Genomic DNA, 20446 nt, shown 5'->3' with positions numbered 1-20446 from the left:
ACTTTCGCGGCGGCGGCACCACCCGAGGACTCCAAGAACTTCAACGAAGGCCTTCTTCACCAATTTCTCAAGTCTTCGATCTTCTTCTCGCAAGAAAATGGCCATCAACTTCACCGTGCCTGAGGTCAGTTCACTACCCTTCTTTTCTACACCTTTACCGTACTCCTGTTCATCCACGATTTCTTTTATTGAATACTCCTTTTTTCTTTTTTGTTCTTTCTTTTATCCCCAAACCTTTAGGATCTGGCCGATAAGATCATTATTCTTAGCGATCAACCTCACCTCCAATGTCTTGGCCCGCTAGGAAACCCAGATCCCACCGATCTGATAAACGCAGAGACAAACAGAGTCCCTTTTAGAGCCGAAAATTTCTCCCTAGATCTATGTAAGGATGCCTTCCGTTCCTGGCCCAGTCCTACCAAGGGATGGAAGGATTGGTTCTTGAGAGTCAGTCATTCAAATGAGGTTCCATGGGGCGAGCGAAAACTGGACCAGTGCATTAGGTTGTCCCTTGCCGATATGGAGAGGAATGAGTCACTGCTGATCGTCGCTTCATACTTTTGGTTAGACACACTCAATGCTATTGTGTTTGGCCATGGCCCTGCTTATCCTACACTTGCCGATGTACTTATGCTCACCGGCTTAGATATATCCACTGCCGATAACACCCACCTGTTCGACACCAAACCCAGTGCCAAGGTGGAAACTCGTGCTATCGACGGTTGGTCAGGGTATATTCAGAAGTACCGAAGAACAGGTCCTGTCAATGCAAAGGAACAGACCACTTTTCTGAATATGTGGCTGGATAAATTTATATTCTGTGGCCGATCGGCAGGACCAACTTCTGTTTACTTATCGGAAGCAGAAAGACTAGCCGATGGCGGCCGATTTCCTCTTAGCCGATACTTGCTCGGCTCGGCTTATCACCTCCTCCACCAAGTAGCCAGGAAACTTCTGCTCGGCCAACCCATCGGCAACTTAGGCGGTCCTTGGTGGTTTATCAACATGTGGCTTAATCTCCATATGCACAAGCGCCTCGAATTCGACCTCTTTGCACAGCGCTTTCCCAGGGACATAGCCGAAGATTATGAACTGGATGAAGAAGAATCGGCAACTCGCTCTCCTTTGAACTTTGGCGAAGCGGCCATAGTCTTACCCGGCACTGGTGGTAACGAAGACCAGGTTAGCTGATTCTTCCAAACTCTGTACGAGGGTCTGACCAGAGAACAGCGGGCATGGATGCCTTACGAAGACCCAGACACCAGATTCCCCTTGACTTTCCACCCCTTCAATGATGCTCTCAACAAGGATCGTGACGTGATTATGGCAATTATCACTCCAAGAGCCATACCAGTGAACTTCTTTGGTAGTGGAAAAGCCTCCAACCTGACCTATGAGTTTTATAACCTATCGGTACTAGCTCGCCAACTGGCTTTCGGCCAACTGCCGATTGCACTTTGCTACGCCGATGTGATAAGCCAAGAGAGACCATCACTAGTAATCTAGAATGGATTAGGGTAGTTCAACTTCCACCAAACGCCGATACAGATGTCGATCTATCGGCTTGGATCCCAGCACTCTTCATCACTCAGGCATACAAACAGTGGTGGGAAGAGTGGAAAGAACACCTGTTGTGCAGATCGGCTCTCATATACCATGGCATGATCGACCCCAAGTACAAAGTTCCTGATAATACTATAAGTATTTTAATACCGATGCTTCAATTCTTTCACTTTCATTTTCCATCAGTAACTTACTTTCTTTGTCATATACAGGTCGATGATACACCACCATTAGTCAGCAGGAGTGGTAAGCCGATTGAACTCCTTCCATCGGGTCCGATCTCTTTGATCGGCAACAACGCTCCAACCTTGGCTGCTATAATGCATCGGTGTGTGCGTCTCAAAAAGGTTACCACCAAACGGATGAAGACATCCCCATCGGTAGTTGCCACTGCCTTAGCACAAGCCTTCAAGGTAAATTTTCGAATTCTTTAACTCATACCGATTCCATTCTTATACCTATTACACTTGTACTCATAAACTTTTTGTTGTTATATCAGCATACTGGTACATCGGCAAAGACCAGAAGTACGACTGCCGATGCCCCCCAGTACAGTCAACTGAAGAGAAAAGGTTCCAAGAGTACCAGACCACAAGCGAAGCGCCAGAGAGCAACAACGCCTCCTCCTCCCCCAAGGTCTCCGATCCCAGTAGAATCATTCCCTTCTTCTCCAGAAGCCCAAACACAGCAAGTACCATCTCCTCCCCAGCCACAAGAAGAACCCCAAATAGAAGAACTCCAGCCAGAAGAACCTCAGCCAGAAGAAACATCGGCTGATGTACATGAGCAGACCGCCGATCCAGCAAGCCTATTCATAGCATCGGTAGTCTCCTCGATTCAGACAAGTACTGCACCCCCTCAAGGTAACATACTTTCCATCTATTGCCGATGAACCAATTTTTTCCACTTTATTAATCACTTCTGTCAATCTTTCAGCTGACATAGTTTCATCGGCAACTCCAGCCGATCAGCCTGTGGTTCCATCGGCCTCATCTAGTCAGAGGCGAGAAATAGCCCTGAAACAAGTAAGTTACCCGATCTCTATTCTTATTGTTATCAGTACTTGATCATAAAATAACTTATTTTGTTTTACTTTTTAGGAACAGGACTCTCCCGACAGCTTGTTCTCCTTCGCCATCGATATCTCTGAGGATGAAGGCGAGGAAGCAAGTTCTTCCCGAGCAGTTGGAATCTCATTGGCAGAGATTAGAGCAAAGTTGGAAGATTTATCGGCCCTCTTTCATCAAGATACAGCCCAATTGGTTGATGACTCCGATCCAGCTAAAGCCTTGTTCAAGGCTCTCAGAGGCCAAATTACTGCCGATGCCGAGGAGATCCTCTTCAAGGCTGCTCACTTGGAGAGTCGGCAGCTTCAGTATCGAAAGACCGCTCAGCGCCTTGCCGATAGAGCCACCCACGCCCAGCTCTCAGAAGAGATGATGAAAGTAAAGCTCCTTGTCGATGAAAAGCACAAGAGCATCGACATTTTGAAATCCTCAGGAGACGTGCTGAAGCAAAATATTTCTGATCTATCGGCACAGAGAGAAGCCCTGTTGGCAGAACTCAAACAAGTAGAAGAAGCTCTGTCCCAAGCTCAACAGGAAGAAAGCCAGCTGCCTGAAGCAATCAAGACTCTTGAAGAGGAGCAAAACATCTAGGCCCGCAAGGCACTGCAGATGAAGAAGAAACTGAAGCCAGTGGAGGGCTCTGCCGATGACGACATGAAAGAGATAGAAGAAGCCGATCAGATTCGTCTGCGCGCCATATCAACGATCCAGGCTCTGTTAAACATGTGAACTCTTTATCGGTGGCATATTTTGCTTCTTTCTTTTTAAAGCACTTCTGATCACTTTGGTCTAGCCGATAGGACTGTTATCGGCATCCTTTTAAAACATTAAGTCCAGCCCCAGATACACTTTAATCCTGCCGATAGGGATGTTATCGACACTTAAACTTTCATGCATCAAGCCATATGCTGGGATAATATCTCTTTAAATATTTGTCATTCAATGCCCTGGGAAATTCAACTCCTTCGAGAGTTTCTAAATATAAGCATTGCCAGGAGCAGACCGATTTATCTGATAAGGACCTTCCCAATTGGGAGACCACTTCCCAAATTTTGAACTTTTAGCCCCGATCGGTAAGGTTAGTTTCCATACTAAGTCTCCATCGGCAAACTCCTTAGCCTTTACCTTCTTATCATACCATCTGGCAACTCTCTTCTTATTTTCTTCTATACTTATCAAAGCCCTTAGTCGATGCTCTGCTAAATCATCCAACTCGTCTCTTATAAAAGTAGCATAGTCATCGGCAGTCAACTGATCTTGAAAAGATAACCGCGTTGATCCAGTCTTAATTTCCCAGGGTAGCACTGCATCATGTTCATATACCAATTGATAAGGTGAAACTTTGGTCGACCCATGACAAGCCATCCGATATGACCATAAAGCTTCACTCAACAACGTATGCCACCTCCTAGGATTTTCTTCAATCTTCCGTTTAATAAGTTTGATAATTCCTTTGTTAGATGCCTCGGCCTGCCCATTAGCTTGAGCATAATAAGGAGAAGAATTTAATACTTTAATTCCCATACCGATTGCAAACTCATCAAACTCCCCTGATGTAAACATAGTACCCTGATCGGTAGTAATTGTTTGAGGAATTCCAAATCGGTAAATAATATGCTCTTTCACAAAATCAATCATATTGGCCGATGTGACTTTCTTCAAAGGAATAGCTTCAACCCACTTAGTGAAATAATCGGTGGCAACCAAGATGAGTTTATGTCCTTTGCTTGATGATGGGTAAATTTGGCCGACTAGATCAAAAGCCCATCCCAGAACGGCCAAGGTTTAATAATGGGATTCATGGCCGATGCGGGTGCCCTTTGAATATTGCCAAATTTCTAACATCCTTGACACCCCTTGAAATATTTAAAGCAATCTTCAAGTATGGTTGGCCAATAATACCCATTCCTCCTAATCATCCATTTCATCTTAAAAGACGACTGATGTGGTCCACATACTCCTTCATGGATTTCTCCCATTAAACATTTAGCCTCATCATCACCTAAGCATTTGAGAAGAATTCCATCAATTGTTCGATAATATAATTCATCCTCGAGGAGCACATACTTGGTGGCCTGAAACCGATCACGCCTTTCAACATTTTTGGATGGATCCTTTAAATAATCAACGATTTCTTTTCTCCAATCATCGACACTGATTGTCGATAACGTGTTCAATATGGATTGATATCCCGAGGCATGCTGAGCCAACCGATTAGCCTCCTCATTATGTAACCGAGGAATATGCTCTAAACGGAAATCTCTGAATTCCCTTAACACCTGCATACTCTTTTCGTAATAAATTATTAGGACTTCACTTCGGCATTCGTAGCTTCCAGCCAATTGATTTATAACCAACATAGAATCTCCGAAGATTTCAACAGCAACAGCATGGACTTCCTTTAATAATTCCAACCCCTTGATTAAAGCTTGATACTCAGCTTGATTATTTGTTGACGTGGCAACAATCGGCAAAGAGAACTCATACTTCCTTCCTCGAGGGGAAATTAACACTATGCCGATTCCTGCCCCCCAGTCACACGTGGATCCATCAAAGAAGAGCGTCCAAGGCACAATTTCCAAAGTTTCCATTGCACCGCAATGTTGAGTTACAAAATCGGCCATAATCTGTCCTTTAACCGCTTTAGCCGATTCGTAACGCAGATCGAATTCCGACGGTGCCAAAATCCACTTACCGATCCTGCCACTCATGATCGGCATAGATAGCATATACCGGACCACATCATCTTTGCAGATAATAGTGCATTTGGCCGATAGTAAATAGTGCCTCAACTTAATGCAGGAGAAATATAGACATAAACATAATTTTTCAATAGCCGAATACCTGGTCTCAGCATCAATCAATCTTCTGCTTAAATAGTAAATCACACGCTCTTTCCCTTCAAATTCTTGAATTAACGCCGAACCGATGGCCATCCCGTCGGTAGACAAATATAACCTGAAGGGCTTTCCTTGCTGTGGTGGAATCAAGACAGGAGGATTTGTCAAATAATTCTTGATTTCATCTAAGGCCAACTGTTGCTCTTCTCCCCATATAAATTCCTGATCGGCTTTCAATTTTAGTAAAGGACTGAAAGCACGAATTTTACCAGATAAATTAGAAATAAACCGCCTGATAAAATTTACTTTGCCGATCAGAGATTGGAGCTTGGTTTTGTTAGTAGGAGCAACTATTTTGTTGATAGCATCAATAGATCTTCTACTAATTTCAATTCCCCTTTGATGTACCATGAAACCAAGGAATTGCCCTGCCGATACGCCAAATGCACACTTGTTAGGGTTCATCTTCAAACCATGTTTCCTTGTGCATTCCAACACCTTTCGCAAATCGGCAAGATGCTTTGTGAAATCCCCAGACTTAACCACCACATCATCAATATAAATCTCCACCAGCTTGCCGATGAACTCATGAAATAAAATTCATAGCCCTCTGATAAGTAGCACCAGCATTTTTCAAACCAAAGGTCATGACTATCCATTCAAACAACCCAACATGACCAGGACACCTAAATGCAGTCTTTGGAATATCTTCTTCAGCCATGAATATTTGATTATACCCTGCATTGCCATCCATAAAGCTTATGATCCGATGCCCAGCCGCAGCATCAACCAGTAGATCGGCAACTAGCATTGGGTAACCATCCATCGGTGTAGCTTTATTAAGATTCTCGAAATCGATGCAAACCCGAACCTTCCCATTTTTCTTGTAAACTGGAACAACATTGGAAATCCACTCAGAATACCGACACTGCCGAATAAGTTTAGCTTTGATAAGTTTGGTTATTTCAGCCTTAATATCAGGAAGAATATTAGGATTACATCGGCAAGCTGGTTGTTGATGTGGCTAAAATCCAGACTTGATGGGTAACCGATGTTCAACAATCGATCGGTCTAAACCAGGCATCTCAGTATAATCCCAAGCAAAGCAATCTTTATATTCCTTTAACAAATCAGTTAACTGCTACTTACACTCAGAATTTAACTTAGCACTAAAAAAAGTAGGTCTAGGCTTATCACCACTACCTATATCTACCTCTACCAAATCATCGGCCGATGTGAACCCCTGGCCTAATTTTCCATCATCGGCGAATCTATCCATTAAAACTCCTCATCGGAACCGACTGCTTGGATCGGTGGAATTTCATAATCGGTAACTTTGAGGAAATCCTTCTCCCAAATTTCTCCCGAGATGCACCTAGTCTTTTCATAAGTGTCCGCCTCTGCCGATGCAATGACATAAGAAGAATCTCCCGGGACAATCTCAATGTTGTCACCTACCCACTGAACCAAACATTGGTGCATTGTAGATGGGATGCAACAATTGGCATGAATCCAATCTCTCCCTAGCAGCAGATTATAAGCACCTTTTCCACTGATCACAAAAAAAGTTGTCGGCAAGGTTTTGTTACCGATGGTCAACTCGACGCATATTGCCCCCTTAACTGGAGACACATTCCCTTCAAAATCTTTTAGCATCATATCAGTCTTGGTCAAATCTTGATCTCCTTTTCCAAGCTTCCGATAGACTGCATACGGCATGATATTGATAGCAGCTCCACCATCTATTAATATCGTGGTCATTGGCTGACCATCAACTCTTCCTTTGACAAATAGAGCTTTAAGATGCTGCCTTTCATTGTCGGCAGGCTTTTCAAAGATAGCTGTCATCGGATCCAGAGCCAACTGAGCTATTTGGTCGGAAAACTCCAACTCCTCATCATCACTGGATGGCGCAAGGAATTCCATCGGCAACATAAATACCATGTTAACATCTACCGATGGCCCTTTCCCCTTAGGATCCGATTGTTGCTGATCCCCAGGCTGGCCAGAGTTCTCACCTTTGCTCAGCTCTTCTCGTCTTTCGCGTTGAAGCCTTCTTTTCTGAGTCCTAGTCAACCCCTCTAGACACCATGGAGGAAGTTGTGTCTGCCTTGCCGATGGGTGACGACTTTCCCTTGACTCCATCCGATAAGTATTAGCGTCCCTACAAAATATGAACTCGTCGGGAACTCGTGCATTGGCCATCTCTTCAAGCTCTTCCTGGTTCCTAGGAAAATATTCAACACGATCACCAAGCCTATCATGTACACTGAGCCTGCCCCCCAGCCGATCATGAATTGACGCTCTCCCCCGAATCGGCCCATTAAACCACCGATCATCATTCTGATACTGCTGATTAGGCCTGTCATACCGATCATAACCATTGCATTCAGGGCAGTCCCTGACAGTGGGTAATTTAATGTTTTGCTCCTGGCAATGGATAAAGAATGGGCAGTTCCAGTGATCCTTGTGCCGATTCCACTCCTGTCGGCGTCTTTCTTCTTCCCGACGATAGTCTTCTTGCTGGCGTCGATATCGATCCTCACGTTGCTGCCAAGCTTCCCGAGGCCTTGTCTCCCAATTGGGAAGGACCCTATCGGATAAATCGATCTGCTCCTGGCAACGCCTATATCTTAGAAACTCTCGAAGGAGTTGAATTTCTCAGAGCATTGAACGGCAAATATTTAAAGAGATATTACCCCAGCATATGGCTTGATGCGTGAAAGTTTAAATGTCGATAACATTCCTATCGGCTGAATTAAAAGTGTATCTGGGGTTGGACTTAATGTTTTAAAAGGATGCCAATAACAGTCCTATCGGCTGGATCAAAATGATTAGAAGAAAGAAGCAAAGCACGCCGCCGATGAAGGGTTCACATGTTTAACAGAGTCTGGATCGTCGATATGGCGTGCAGACGGATCTGGTTGGCTTCCTCTATCTCCTTCACGTCATCATCGGCAGAGCCTTCCACTGGCTTCAGTTTCTTCTTCATCTGCATTGCTTTACGGGCCTGGATGTTTCGCTCTTGTTCAAGAGTCTTGATTGCTTCAGGCAGTTGGCTTTCTTCCTGTTGAGCTTGGGACAGAGCTTCTTCCACTTGTCTGAGTTTAGCCAACAGAGCTTCCCTTCTCACCGATAGATCAGAGATCTTTTGCTTTAGTACATCTCCTGAGGATTTCAGAATGCCGATGCTCTTATGCTTCTCATCGGCAAGGAGCTTCACTTTCATCATCTCCTTTGAGAGCTGAGCGTGAGCAGCTCTGGCAAGACGCTGGGTAGCCTTTTGATACTGCAGCTGGCGACTCTCTAAGTGTGCAGCCTGGAAAAGGACCTCCTCAGCATCGGCAGGGATTTGACCTCTGAGGGCCTTGAACAGAACTTTGGTTGGATCAGAGTCATCGACCAATTGTGCTGTATCCTAATGGAGAAGGGCTGATAGATCCACCAGCTTTGCTCTAATCTCTGCCGATGAAATTCCAACTGCTCGAGAAGAACTTGCTTCCTCGCCTTCATCCTCAGAAATCTCGATGGCGAAGGAGAACAGGCTATTTGGAGAGTCCTGTTCCTGGAAAAGAAGACAGAATAAGTTATTTTATGATCAAGTACTGGTAACAATAAAAATGAGGATCGGGTAACTTACTTGCTTTAGAGCTATCTCTCGCCTCTGACTAGTCGAAGCCGATGGAACCACAGGTTGATCGGCTGGGATTGCCGATGAGACTACGTCAGCTGAAAGATTAACAGGGGTAATTACAAATTGGAGAAAGTGGGTTCATTAGCAATAAATAGAAAGTATGTTACCTTGAGGCGGAGCAGAACTAGTCTGAATCGAGGAGACTACCGATGCTATGATTAAGCTTGCTAGATCGGCAGTCTGCTCATGCACATCAGCCGATGTTTCTTCTGGCTGAGGTTCTTCTGGCTGGAGTTCTTCTGGTTGGGTTTCATCTTGTGGTCGAAGAGGAGACGGTGCTGATTGTATCTGGGCTTCTGGAGGAGAAGGGGATGATTCTACTGGGATTGGAGATACTGGGGGAGGAGAAGGCGTTGCTGTTCTCTAGCGCTTTGCTTGTAATCTAGTACTCTTGGAACCTTTTCTCTTCGATTGACTGGACTGGGGGGCATCGGCAGTCGTACTTCTGGTCTTTGCTGATGTACCTGTGTGCTGATACAACAGAGAGAAGTTTATAAGTACAAGTGTAATAAGTATAAGAATGGAATCGGTATGAGTAAAAGAATTCGAAAATTTACCTTAAAGGCTTGTGTTAGGGTAGAGGCAGCTACCGATGGGGATATCTTCGCCCGCTTGGTGGTAACTTTCTTGAGACGCACACCTCGATGCATTATAGCAGCCAAGGTTGGAGCGTTGTTGCTGATCAAAGAAATCGGGCCCGATGGAAGGAGCTCAATCGGCTTACCACTCCTGCTCGCCAATGGGGGTGTGTCATCGACCTGCATATAATAAGGAAAGTGAGATACCAATGGAAAGTGAAAGTAAAAGGATTGAAGCATCGGTTTAGAGTACTTACAGTATTATCAGGGACTTTGTACTGGGAGTCGATCATGCCACGGTATGTGAGAGCCGATCTGCAGAACAGGTGTTCTTTCCATTCTTCCCACCACTGTTTGTATGCATGAGTGATGAAGAGAGCAGGGATCTAAGCTGATAGATCGACATCTGTATCAGCGTTTGGTGGAAGTTGGGCTACCCTGATCCATTCCAGATGGCTGGTGATAATCTCCCTCGGCTTTATCACATCGGCGTAGCAAAGTGCGATCGGCAGTTGGCCGAAAGCCAGTTGGCGAGCTAGTGCCGATGGGTTATAAAATTCATAGGTCAGGTTGGAGGTTTTCCAACTACCAAACAAGTTCACTGGTATGGCCCTTTTGGTGATAATTGCTATCATCACATCACGGTCTTTGTTGAGAGCATCGTTGAAGGGGTGGAAAGTCAAAGGAAATCTGGTATCTAGATCTTCATAAGGCATCCATGCCCGTTGTTCTCTAGTCAGACCCTCATACAGAGTTTGGAAGAATTGACTAACCTGGTCTGCGTTACCACCTGTGCCAGGCAAAACTATGGCAACTTCGCCAAAGTTCAGAGGGGAATGAGTTGCCGATTCTTCTTCATCCAGTTCATAATCCTCGGCTATATCCCTGGGGAAGCGCTGTGCAAAGAGGTCGAACTCAAGGCGCTTGTGCATGTGAAGACTAAGCCACATATTGATGAACCACCAGGGACCCCCTAAGTTGCCGATGGGTTGACCAAGCAGTAATTTCTGGGCTACCTGGTGGATGAGGTGATAAGCCGAGCCAAGCAAGTATCGGCCAAGAGGAAATCGGCCGCCATTGGCTAATCTTTCTGCTGCCGATAAGTAAACAGAAGTTGGTCCTACCGATCGACCACAGAATACGAATTTATCCAGCCATATGTTCACAAAAGTGGTCTATTCCTTTACATTGACAGGGCCTATTCTTCAGTACTTCTGGATGTACCCTGACCAACCGCCGATAGAACGAGTTTCCACCTTAGCACTGGGTTTGGTATCAAACAGGTGGGTGGTATCGGCAGTGGATATATCTAAGCCGGTGAGCATAAGCACATCGGCAAGTGTAGGAGAAGTAGGACCATGGCCAAACACAAAAGCATTGAGTGTGTCTGACCAAAAGTATGAGGCAGCTATCAGTAGTGACTCATTTCTCTCCATATCGGCAAGAGACAATCTAATGCACTGATCTAATTTCCGTTCACCCCATTGGACCTCATTTGAGTTACTGACTCTCAGAAACCAATCCTTCCATCCCTTGGTAGGACTGGGCCAGGAACGGAAAGCATCTTTCCATAGATCTAGAGAAAAATTCTCGGCTCTAAAAGGGATTCTGTTTGTCTCTGCGTTTATAAGATCGGTGGGATCCAAGTTTCCTAGTGGACCAAGGCATTGGAGATGGGGTTGATCAGTAGGAATAACGATCTTATCGGCCAAATCCTAGAAATTTTTGGGAATGAAAAGAAGAACAAAAAGAGAAAAAGATTCGGTAAGACAGATTGCGGATGAACGGGGGTACAGTAAAAGTGCAGAAGAAAGGGCAGTACGCTAACCTCGGGAACGACAAAGTTGATGGCCATCTCCTCGCAGGGAAGAAGATCGAAGATTTGAGGGTTGGTGAAGAAAGGCCTTTGTTGAAGACCGTAGAGCTATCGAACAGTATCGCCGCCAGGAAAGCAGAGTTGGGGCTGTAGAATGATGCGATGGAGAAGGAGTACACGAGAAGGAAGTATTTATAGGACAAAACGGGCAAGGGCAAATTTGACTTATCTCTTCGCCGCATCCGTGAAATCCGAGGGTGCTCAGGTGGATATGGTAACTGTTTGCACGGTAATCAAGGGATTGCGCAAGTGATTTGACAGGAAGCGGTCGTGATTTTGGAGATATTTCACTGTGCAGGATTTCTTGGTCGGTCCATCGGCAGTTCCCTCTAACGATAATATTGCCGATAAGCGCATAAAGTGGAGAGATCCGGTTTGGAAGGTTGAGGAATTCGAGGAATCTGCAGGAGAATCGGGCCAAGGTTGTTCAGATTTGAACGGTCGGTTACCAAATTGGGAGAATTAATTGCGGAAAGGCATCATTATTGCAGAGAATTTTGGAGCATTAACGATTTTATACTCCGAAATTGGGGGGCATGTGTTGACGCCGTTTTTGGACACGTACCCAGGGACCTGTGGAGTATAGATCGGCAGGTGGATCAACGGTAACTAGTCTGCAGAAGAGTTGCCGATGAAGAATATGACTAAGTCCAGGGGTGGTGACATGTTCTTACCGATGATCAATGTCGGTGTTTGTCGATGGCCATAACAGAAAGGTTGCCGATGACTCTGAAAGGAAGCGTAGAGATTGCTGATCGATCTGTGGTGGTGTCCTGGTCGGTTACAAGGGGGTAGTTTTATGTTTTCCTTAGTTATTTAAATTCGTTTTGTATACGGATTCTGTTTGAATTGGAATTCGAGTCCTAGTCGTGTCTGATTGTAGCTCTTTGAGCAAGGTATAAATGTAGACCCTAGGGCCTTGTAATGAGATATCTTCAATCAATCAAACACAAGTTTTTACTCATATTCTAGCATCTACTTTTTCAACGACTTCGTCATATTTTCCTTTTTTCTACGAGTTCTTAGGAGTTCGTCAACTTAAGCTCGGCGTATTCTCGAGTTTCGCGTGAATACCTCTTGGCCGTGACTTCCGGGCGCATCGCTGTTGTTGGGACCAAACTATTCAAGTTATCACCTTTGCCGATAGTAAAGTCAAATCGGCTGGCACGCCTTAACGTTTAAATCGGGTATTAGCCCTTTGTGTTTGTAGATCAGTTTTTGCAACAACAACATAAGATTGTCGTATGTTCTCAAGATGTGAAACGACCTACTTAGGGACTATTAAACGCTACTCCGTTACAGGGTAGTTATAAAAGTGGTCTTCGGGTTTATTGGGGAACATGCTGTGAGACATAGATGATCAAGATGGAACTTGCCCCTCTCTATGTGAGAGAGATATCACTAGATCACTCAAGTAATTGGATCAACAAATGCATGGTCATGCTTGGGTAAGTGTAACCCACGAGTTGGACCAAATATCGTGTGGCAATAGAATAACATGTATATGTATGTAGTGGTTCGTCTGATGTGATCTTTGCGTATGCATAGGAGTTGTCACGCCTTGCTAGAGGCCGCTGTCAACTATTGGGCGAGTAGGAGTACTTGGCCCATGTCTATATGCACATGAACCCATAGGGTCGCACGCTTAAGGGGCTGTAAACCTAATTTGGGTTGGACTCGAATTAGACAAGGCTTAGGGTTTCTAATTAGGCCCCCGGCTTGGGGCTAATTGGAGGATGCCTATATAAGAGAGGGAGGGGGCGTGGCCAGGGTTAATCCCACGCCATCAGGCAGCCGCCGCCGCTCACCCACGCTCGCGCCTTTTGCTCCTCGCGGACCTAGCAGTCCGGAGGCGCAACGCTTCTTCCCCGCACGTGTCGGATACCTCAGAGGTGCAGCATTTGGAGCACAAGGACGAACCGCGGGAGAGGGATTGGTGTGGTGGACGACAACGCAACTGCACGGCACTGCTACTACGCGCACAACTACACCGAGTCGCTTCCGCTGCATCTACGCGTGTAGTGGTAATCCCGTGATCTATAACTTGCAGTTGATCCTTGTTTATGAGGTTGAAATTTTTTTTCCTAGCTAGCGTAGTGTCCTCATAATCCTTCAAGAGGCTGAGCAGCGGAGGTTCGTAGAGATCCTATAGTACATGCAAAGTCTTGGTGCCGCCCAGGGGATGCCTCCGCCACGTGGGCTATTCGCTCTACCTCCACCTCCTGGTGCAATTACTCCTGTGAGTATGAATGTTTTAGGTTGTATTTTCATGTTTACAGTCAAACCACAACAACACTTCGAACCTAGTGGAGTCTGAATCTTTTAGTCATGTATGATATATATTATCTTGTCTCACACATGTAATCCCTTCTACTTTCTGCAGAATCAATCGGCGGCATCGAATAAAGTGCCTCATGCTACAAATCCTTCACCAAATCAATCTCGTTGGCTGTGATGATACTTGTAGTTGTTAATGGATCTTTTATTTGCACTTCTTATGGTGAATGATGGAGCACTTGACGCTACTTGTGAACTTATTATGATATACTATGACTGATGTGACGTTTGTGATATATATCATGTTTGTGATGCATATTTTTTGTTTGTTTGGATGAAATGGAAAAAATAAATAAATAATATTTCTGGTCACTTTGCCGAGTGTTGCACTCGGCACAGTCACTCTATGCCCAGTGTTCTGGCTGTAACACTCGGCAAAGCGCTGCGCTATGGGCACTTGGGAACATGGTTTGCCGAGTCTCCATGCTAGGACACTAGGCAAACCTTACTACTTACTACTTTGCCTAGTGACTAGTCCAAGACACTAGGCAAACTTGCTACTTTACCTAGTGTCCCAGAAAGAATACTCGGCAAATCTAAAATTTTTATTTTTTAAAAAAAATGTCTTTGCTGAATGTATGATACCTAGGGATGAAAACAGTACGAATATTTTTCGATCGTATTTGAGACCGAATCCGTTTAGAAGGGTTCAGATATGTCCATATTCGAGTCCGAATATTTAACATCCGATTCCGTATCTGTTTTCGAATACTTAAATCGTATATTTATCATGTCGACATCCAATCCTATCTTATCTGACATAGTTGACATTATCCGTATTCGAATCCGATTTCGACTAGAAATATGAAAACAAATATGATATCAGTATATGATATCAGTAATATCCGTCCGTATCCGATCCGTTTTCATCCCTAATGATACCCGAACATTCGGCAAACCGCCTCGGTTCGTTAGCTTGGCCGTGACGGCTACTTTTTTTGTCGTGTGTCAAACTAGCACTCGGCAAAGGCTTTACCAAGTGTCCGAAAAAAGACACTCAGCAAAGCATACTTTGCCATTAAAAAGACACTCAGCAAAGCCTACTTTGCCATTAAATTTTGTGTCGTCTCGGCTTTAACGAGTGTTTTTTAGCATTTGCCGAGTGCCCTGGATACTAGGCAAAGCACGAGATTCCAGTAGTGTATGGTCTATAAACAATTTTTGTGTGCCAGTGCACTCCTCGACGATGACACAGTAACACACTTAGATTGTGGTAACCCCTCGTAGCACAAACTGCTTTCGCACGTGGCTCTAATCTAGGCAACCTTTAAACAATGTATATGTAATCTACTCCTTACCCTTATAATTGTATACCACTGCCCCTCTCACAATTTATTATACATTACAGTAACGGATTCTATGAACAGTACACCCGTTAAGTAGAACAGTAACAGATCCTATGAACAGTAATGAACAGTACACCCGTTAAGTAGAACAGTAACAGATCCTATGAACAGTACACCCGTTAAGGGTTTAGGGCAAACGTGGTGCAATGCGACAAAATGGCTCCGAAATGTGGTGTTTTGTGCACTTCACCAATGCAAAAGACATCCTCGCAACAGCCAAAAAAACGTATCTTTATTTCCATTCTTCCATTCAACTGATGTGTGTGTGTGAGAGAGAGAGAGAGGGGTGGGGGGGGGGGGGTTGTTATTGTAATATATAAGAACAGTCTCTCAGCCTGCCTAAGAATAGCTACCAGCTGCTGTTAAGAATTCCTAAAGCAATTCCAGTGGGAACTGAAGAAAATGTCATCGTACATGGCACAGTTTATCCAAAGTTGAACTGAAAGCCTCCACCCCCAGGGAAGCCACCGCCGGGGAACCCACCGTCGAAATGAAACGTGTACTGCTGGCCGCCGCCCCCAAAAGGATTGAAGCCACCCCCGCCTCCCATATTCATCTCCTCCACATCCTCTCCACGGTCATACCTTACACGTTTGTCTTCATCACCAAGCACCTGAACATGCAGCGGAAGCTTGTGACAAACATATCGTACATTCCAGGGAAACAACATTCACAGAGCGAGAAAACCACAAAATTGATTGTAATGCCAGACTGAATTAGCATCTAAATATAGCAATGTTGTCAATAGAATGTGCACTCTAACCTACTACCATGTGATGCAAGAACCGAACCTTCCCATTATCCCATAAAGCTTGGCATAGATAGTGGTTATCTGGTTTCCTAAAGAGAGAACAGTCCAATAGAGCAGTGCTTCATCGTACCTCATAAGCAGCAGCAATTTCTCGAAACATGTTTTCTGCTTCCTCCCGGTTATCCACGTTTTTATCTGGATGCCACTGCAACGCCAGCTTTTTGTAGGCACGTTTTATCTCCGCAGCTGATGCTGTCTTTGAAACACCAAGGATTTTATACCAGTCTTTTCTTTTGCTCAACTTAAGATGCTTTTCAGCTCTCATAAGTGCTTCACGGATACCCATGTCCTGGTTGTTAAAAATGTTAAGTTATCATGCTAGCAGAAAATCAAAAATAAACTTTCTGGTCCATCAAATATTCATGATCAGTTCATAGACTTCTCAGGTTCAGAAACAGAGAATGGAAACTCAGGTTCGCCACTTGAAAAAAAAATCAGGTATTTCTACAGTGCTATATCCTAAGACTTTGTTAAAACAATTTACATGGCCACCCATACATAATTTTTCTGTCTTAGACAAAACTACAGCACCTTTTTCAACCTTACGTTACACTAGCAATAGCTTTCCACTGTACTGCATCGACAGCAATTTGGAAACAAAAAATGGCTTGCAAAGCAACCCTAGACATCATATAAATGCAAATTTAAAACAATGAAGGTTCCAGCAGGAGACAGGATTGGTGGGTGTCTGCCGGTGTTGTTTTGGGGGTGGCAGCGTCAGGGAAAGCTAACATGAATAAAATGCAAGAACTATTATTTGTGTGCCCATCCAAATTCTGTGTTTTTTGGACCAAATATACCTGTGGAGATTTCTGGGCAGCCTCTTTTAGATCCTGAACCGCTCCTTCCCAATCTTCTGAGAGAAGTTTAGCTTCACCTCTCTGCAGCAAGGGTAATGAAAAATGACACCAAATATCCCAAGAAACAGATAAGAATGGCATGCTTGCAAAAACTTGTGCAGCACAAAATTCAACTTTCGTGCTGTCACATAACCTCCTGATATAGCATTTAGTGTCAAAGATAAATTACATTATCCATGTAATCTAGCTATGGACTCAAAACATATTAATAGTGTATATTAAACTGAAGATCTTAAACATGCTGAACAATTGCAGTATTTCTTAAGCGCCAATAGCTGGTTCATCGCACTGAATCCAATCTTAATGGTTGGTCATAGAGTATGAAAATATGATTAATCTGGGGAGATAGTACTCTATCCCTTGCATGTACAGTTGATACAAATATATAAACACTAGCTGTCCTAAGCCGGTTCATAGAAACAAGCGCCAGTTTTTTTTTACAACACGTAGATGGATTCCACCATAGTTTTATACACCACGTAACAATGTCAGTTAACACTTGGGGTACCTAAATCGAAAGAAATCCATTTTTTTATAAACTAGTGTCAAAGATGAAAGATCAGGTCTTAGAAATGTTGAGTTTGCATTCTGAATTTTACATTGATGATCTGCGTGATTCAAGGCAGGCAAGTTACCTGTGTAAGTGCGTCAACAAGTTCACTGTCTATGCTCAGTGCTTCTGTACAGCTGCTGATTGCCTCCTTACTTCTCCCAAGTCTGACCAGAGTTTTACACAACCCAAGATAAAGATGCACATTATAAGCAGTATGGTCTGGATCCATTGCTAGAGCTGTCTTGTAGTCCTCAACAGACACACGTAGTTTACCCTTGGCAGCATTATCTTCAGCCTGCATCGACACCATATGATTTAACTACTACAACACTGTACACTCCAAATTGATTGATAAGAAGAATGACACCCACACTCTTGGTCTTCTTCAAAAGATTTTTTAACCCAAAATATGCTTTCTTCAATTCTGAATGCTCTGGATCAAGACGGAGCCCTTTCTGGTAGTGCCTAAACAAAAAAGGATTATTTGAATATAGTCTAGAGAGCATTTGGGTGTGTATGCACATGCATATGCTTTTCCAAATTACCTGGAGGCCACATCATGATCAGCAAGGTAATAGTAGGCGCGACCACGTAATAGCAGTGCATCCAAGTTGTCTTCATCTTCCTTTAGAATGAATCCGGTCTCTGAAATAACGCTTGAGTAGTCTTTCAGTGCTAGCAATGCTTTAGCCTTGAGAAGCTTTGCCTGCAAATTGAATCTTTAGTACCATAACCCAAGGAGAAATGACTAGATGGAATTTTCCTGTCTGTAATCACACCTTTAAGCAACCTGGAGAAAAGACGAGCACAATTTTGTTCATGTATTCCACAACTTTTGAAAAGTCACCAGAATCGAACTGGCCATAAGCAGATTGTAATGAATTTTGAGCCTGAAGAAGCTGGGATAGTTCCTTTTCCACTGAAGCAGACCCAGGATTCAGCTCCAGGTGTTTGGTATAGTCACTCTCAGCTTCCTTGTATCTGGACTTAAAAAAAAAGCATACAGTTGCACATAAAACATACAAGGAATAAGGAACAGCATGTGTAAAATGACAAGGGTTTTAGTAGACATGCTCTCTTTCCCCTTCTTTTTTATAACTAAACATGTCCTTACATAGCAACAGAACATCTTGCGTGCATCACATGTTCTCATATGTCTTAGAATTGGACTCTGTACTAAGGCTGAACGTGCACTATTCTAACTCATATGAGCACGGGTCATGAGTTCAGGTCACAGATGGGATAGTAAACCAATCAGGACTATTATCTCTAATTCATTGTGTAACACTCCTCTTAGGTCTTGTTTAATTCCCAAAAAATTTTGCAAAATTTTTTCAGATTCCCCATCACATCGAATCTTGCGGCACATGCATGGAGCATTAAATATAGATAAAAGAAATAACTAATTGCACAGTTTACCTGTAATTTGCGAGACGAATCTTTTGAGCCTAGTTAGTTCATTAGACAATATTTTTCAAATACAAACGAAAATCCATTTTGCAAAAAAATTTGGAACTACTCCTAAACAAGGCCTTAGTAAAACCGGCTAGGACTTTTATACTCCAGGGGAGTGGAGGGATAGACGAAGCGAGAGCGAGTGTGATGGGCCAAAATCTGGAGGAAGAAATTTTTCTACTTTTATTTAATATTATAATATATGGGACTCATCTTTCAGATATGGAGGCAATGATGTTCCGCTAGGATTAGAATCTGCCTTCAATTTAAACAAAGTAAACTTCATTTTTTTTCGTGCTTATGAGGCCAAACCAAAATGAAAATCAGCTACTTGCAGGACAAAAGAAGTTGAAAGTGTTACCCGTTACTGTTCTATCCATTAGCATTGGAGTCAAGCAAGACCGTGGCACAAAAAAACAAAGAATGGAGTGCAAACCAGCCGGAGAGAACAATTTACCTGCATTTATGACGAAGCACGGATGCACGTTGCCTGTAAGCTTGAGAATGATTTGGGTCAACTTCCAACACAGCATTTAGCAGGCCAAGCGCCCCATCATACTTCCTCAGGTTCATCATCTCTGAGGCTTGCGCGAACAAAGTAGCAGGGTCTTTTTCTTGTCCTTCTGAAATTCCAGAAAAAAAGAAATGATATTTCATTCAAATTGTGTTGTGCCAAACGAGAGACAGGGCAGGCGGCATGCCATTGCCATGCATATTGATCTGATATATATGAGATGCTGCTACTAATAAGTATAATTATTATGCGGGTGACAGAACAAGATGCAACTCAAAGATTTAGTGAGAGGCATACTAAGCATGTGCTGGGTCTCGCTGACTCCGAGATCCAACTGACCAATGGAATGGAATCAGTATAAAAGGGGAAGGATTCGATGGTTGAAGATCCAATCGAATTCGAATTCTTTTACGCAATCCAGTCGAGCGACGGGCACCTAGCTGCTAGGGTGATGGCGTGAACAGGGAAGGGAGGTGCACCTTGGGCGACGACCAGCGGGGAGAAGTGCAGGCGGAGGAGGCCGAGGATGAGGAGCGGAGGCAGCGCCGTCCGCCCCCACGCCCGCACCATGATCTCTGTCTCCAGCTCTGGCGCAGTGGCGCTCCCTCCCTCCTCTACTCGCCGTGGAGCGTGGAGGCCTCTCCGTCTCCGTCTCCGGCTCTCCCACCCAGCCACCCTGGTTTCCGTTCCGTTCTTTGCCTAGTTGATTGCTGAGTTGCGCTGACGGACAAACAAAGCGTTGCTGCGTTGGGACGGAACACGTAGCCTGGCCAATACCGCGGCGACGCGTGGAGTCCCTTTGCTACGGATGGGCTGGGCCACCTCGTGCTACTCCTGCTCTTACTCCAGCCCAGCCCAATCCCATATCCCTCTTCTTCCTCCTCTGCCTCAGGAACTGAAATCTCGCTGCTTCCGCACCGCCGTGCGCCATTAGGAGAGTGGCCATGCGCCA

At 44.3% G+C, this 20446-nt stretch overlaps 1 protein-coding gene across 1 annotated transcript; it reads right to left on the bottom strand.

Annotated features, from left to right (window-relative positions):
• Positions 1-15505: 15505 nt before the first annotated feature.
• Positions 15506-20215, bottom strand: LOC8155365 (dnaJ protein P58IPK homolog B). Its single transcript, XM_021450631.1, has 9 exons — positions 19974-20215; positions 19438-19603; positions 18305-18506; positions 18071-18231; positions 17897-17990; positions 17608-17820; positions 16913-16993; positions 16183-16401; positions 15506-15914 (listed from the first exon to the last, which is right to left on the bottom strand). The coding sequence occupies exons 1-9, from the start codon at positions 20062-20064 to the stop codon at positions 15726-15728; spliced, it is 1416 nt and encodes a 471-aa protein (XP_021306306.1). The 5' UTR covers positions 20065-20215; the 3' UTR covers positions 15506-15725.
• Positions 20216-20446: the final 231 nt, after the last annotated feature.

Source organism: Sorghum bicolor, unplaced genomic scaffold (genome assembly GCF_000003195.3).
Source record: "Sorghum bicolor cultivar BTx623 unplaced genomic scaffold, Sorghum_bicolor_NCBIv3 super_88, whole genome shotgun sequence".
Classification (NCBI taxonomy): Eukaryota; Viridiplantae; Streptophyta; class Magnoliopsida; order Poales; family Poaceae; genus Sorghum; species Sorghum bicolor.
Note: the sequence above shows the minus strand (reverse complement) of the source record. Positions and strands in the feature narration are given on the sequence as shown.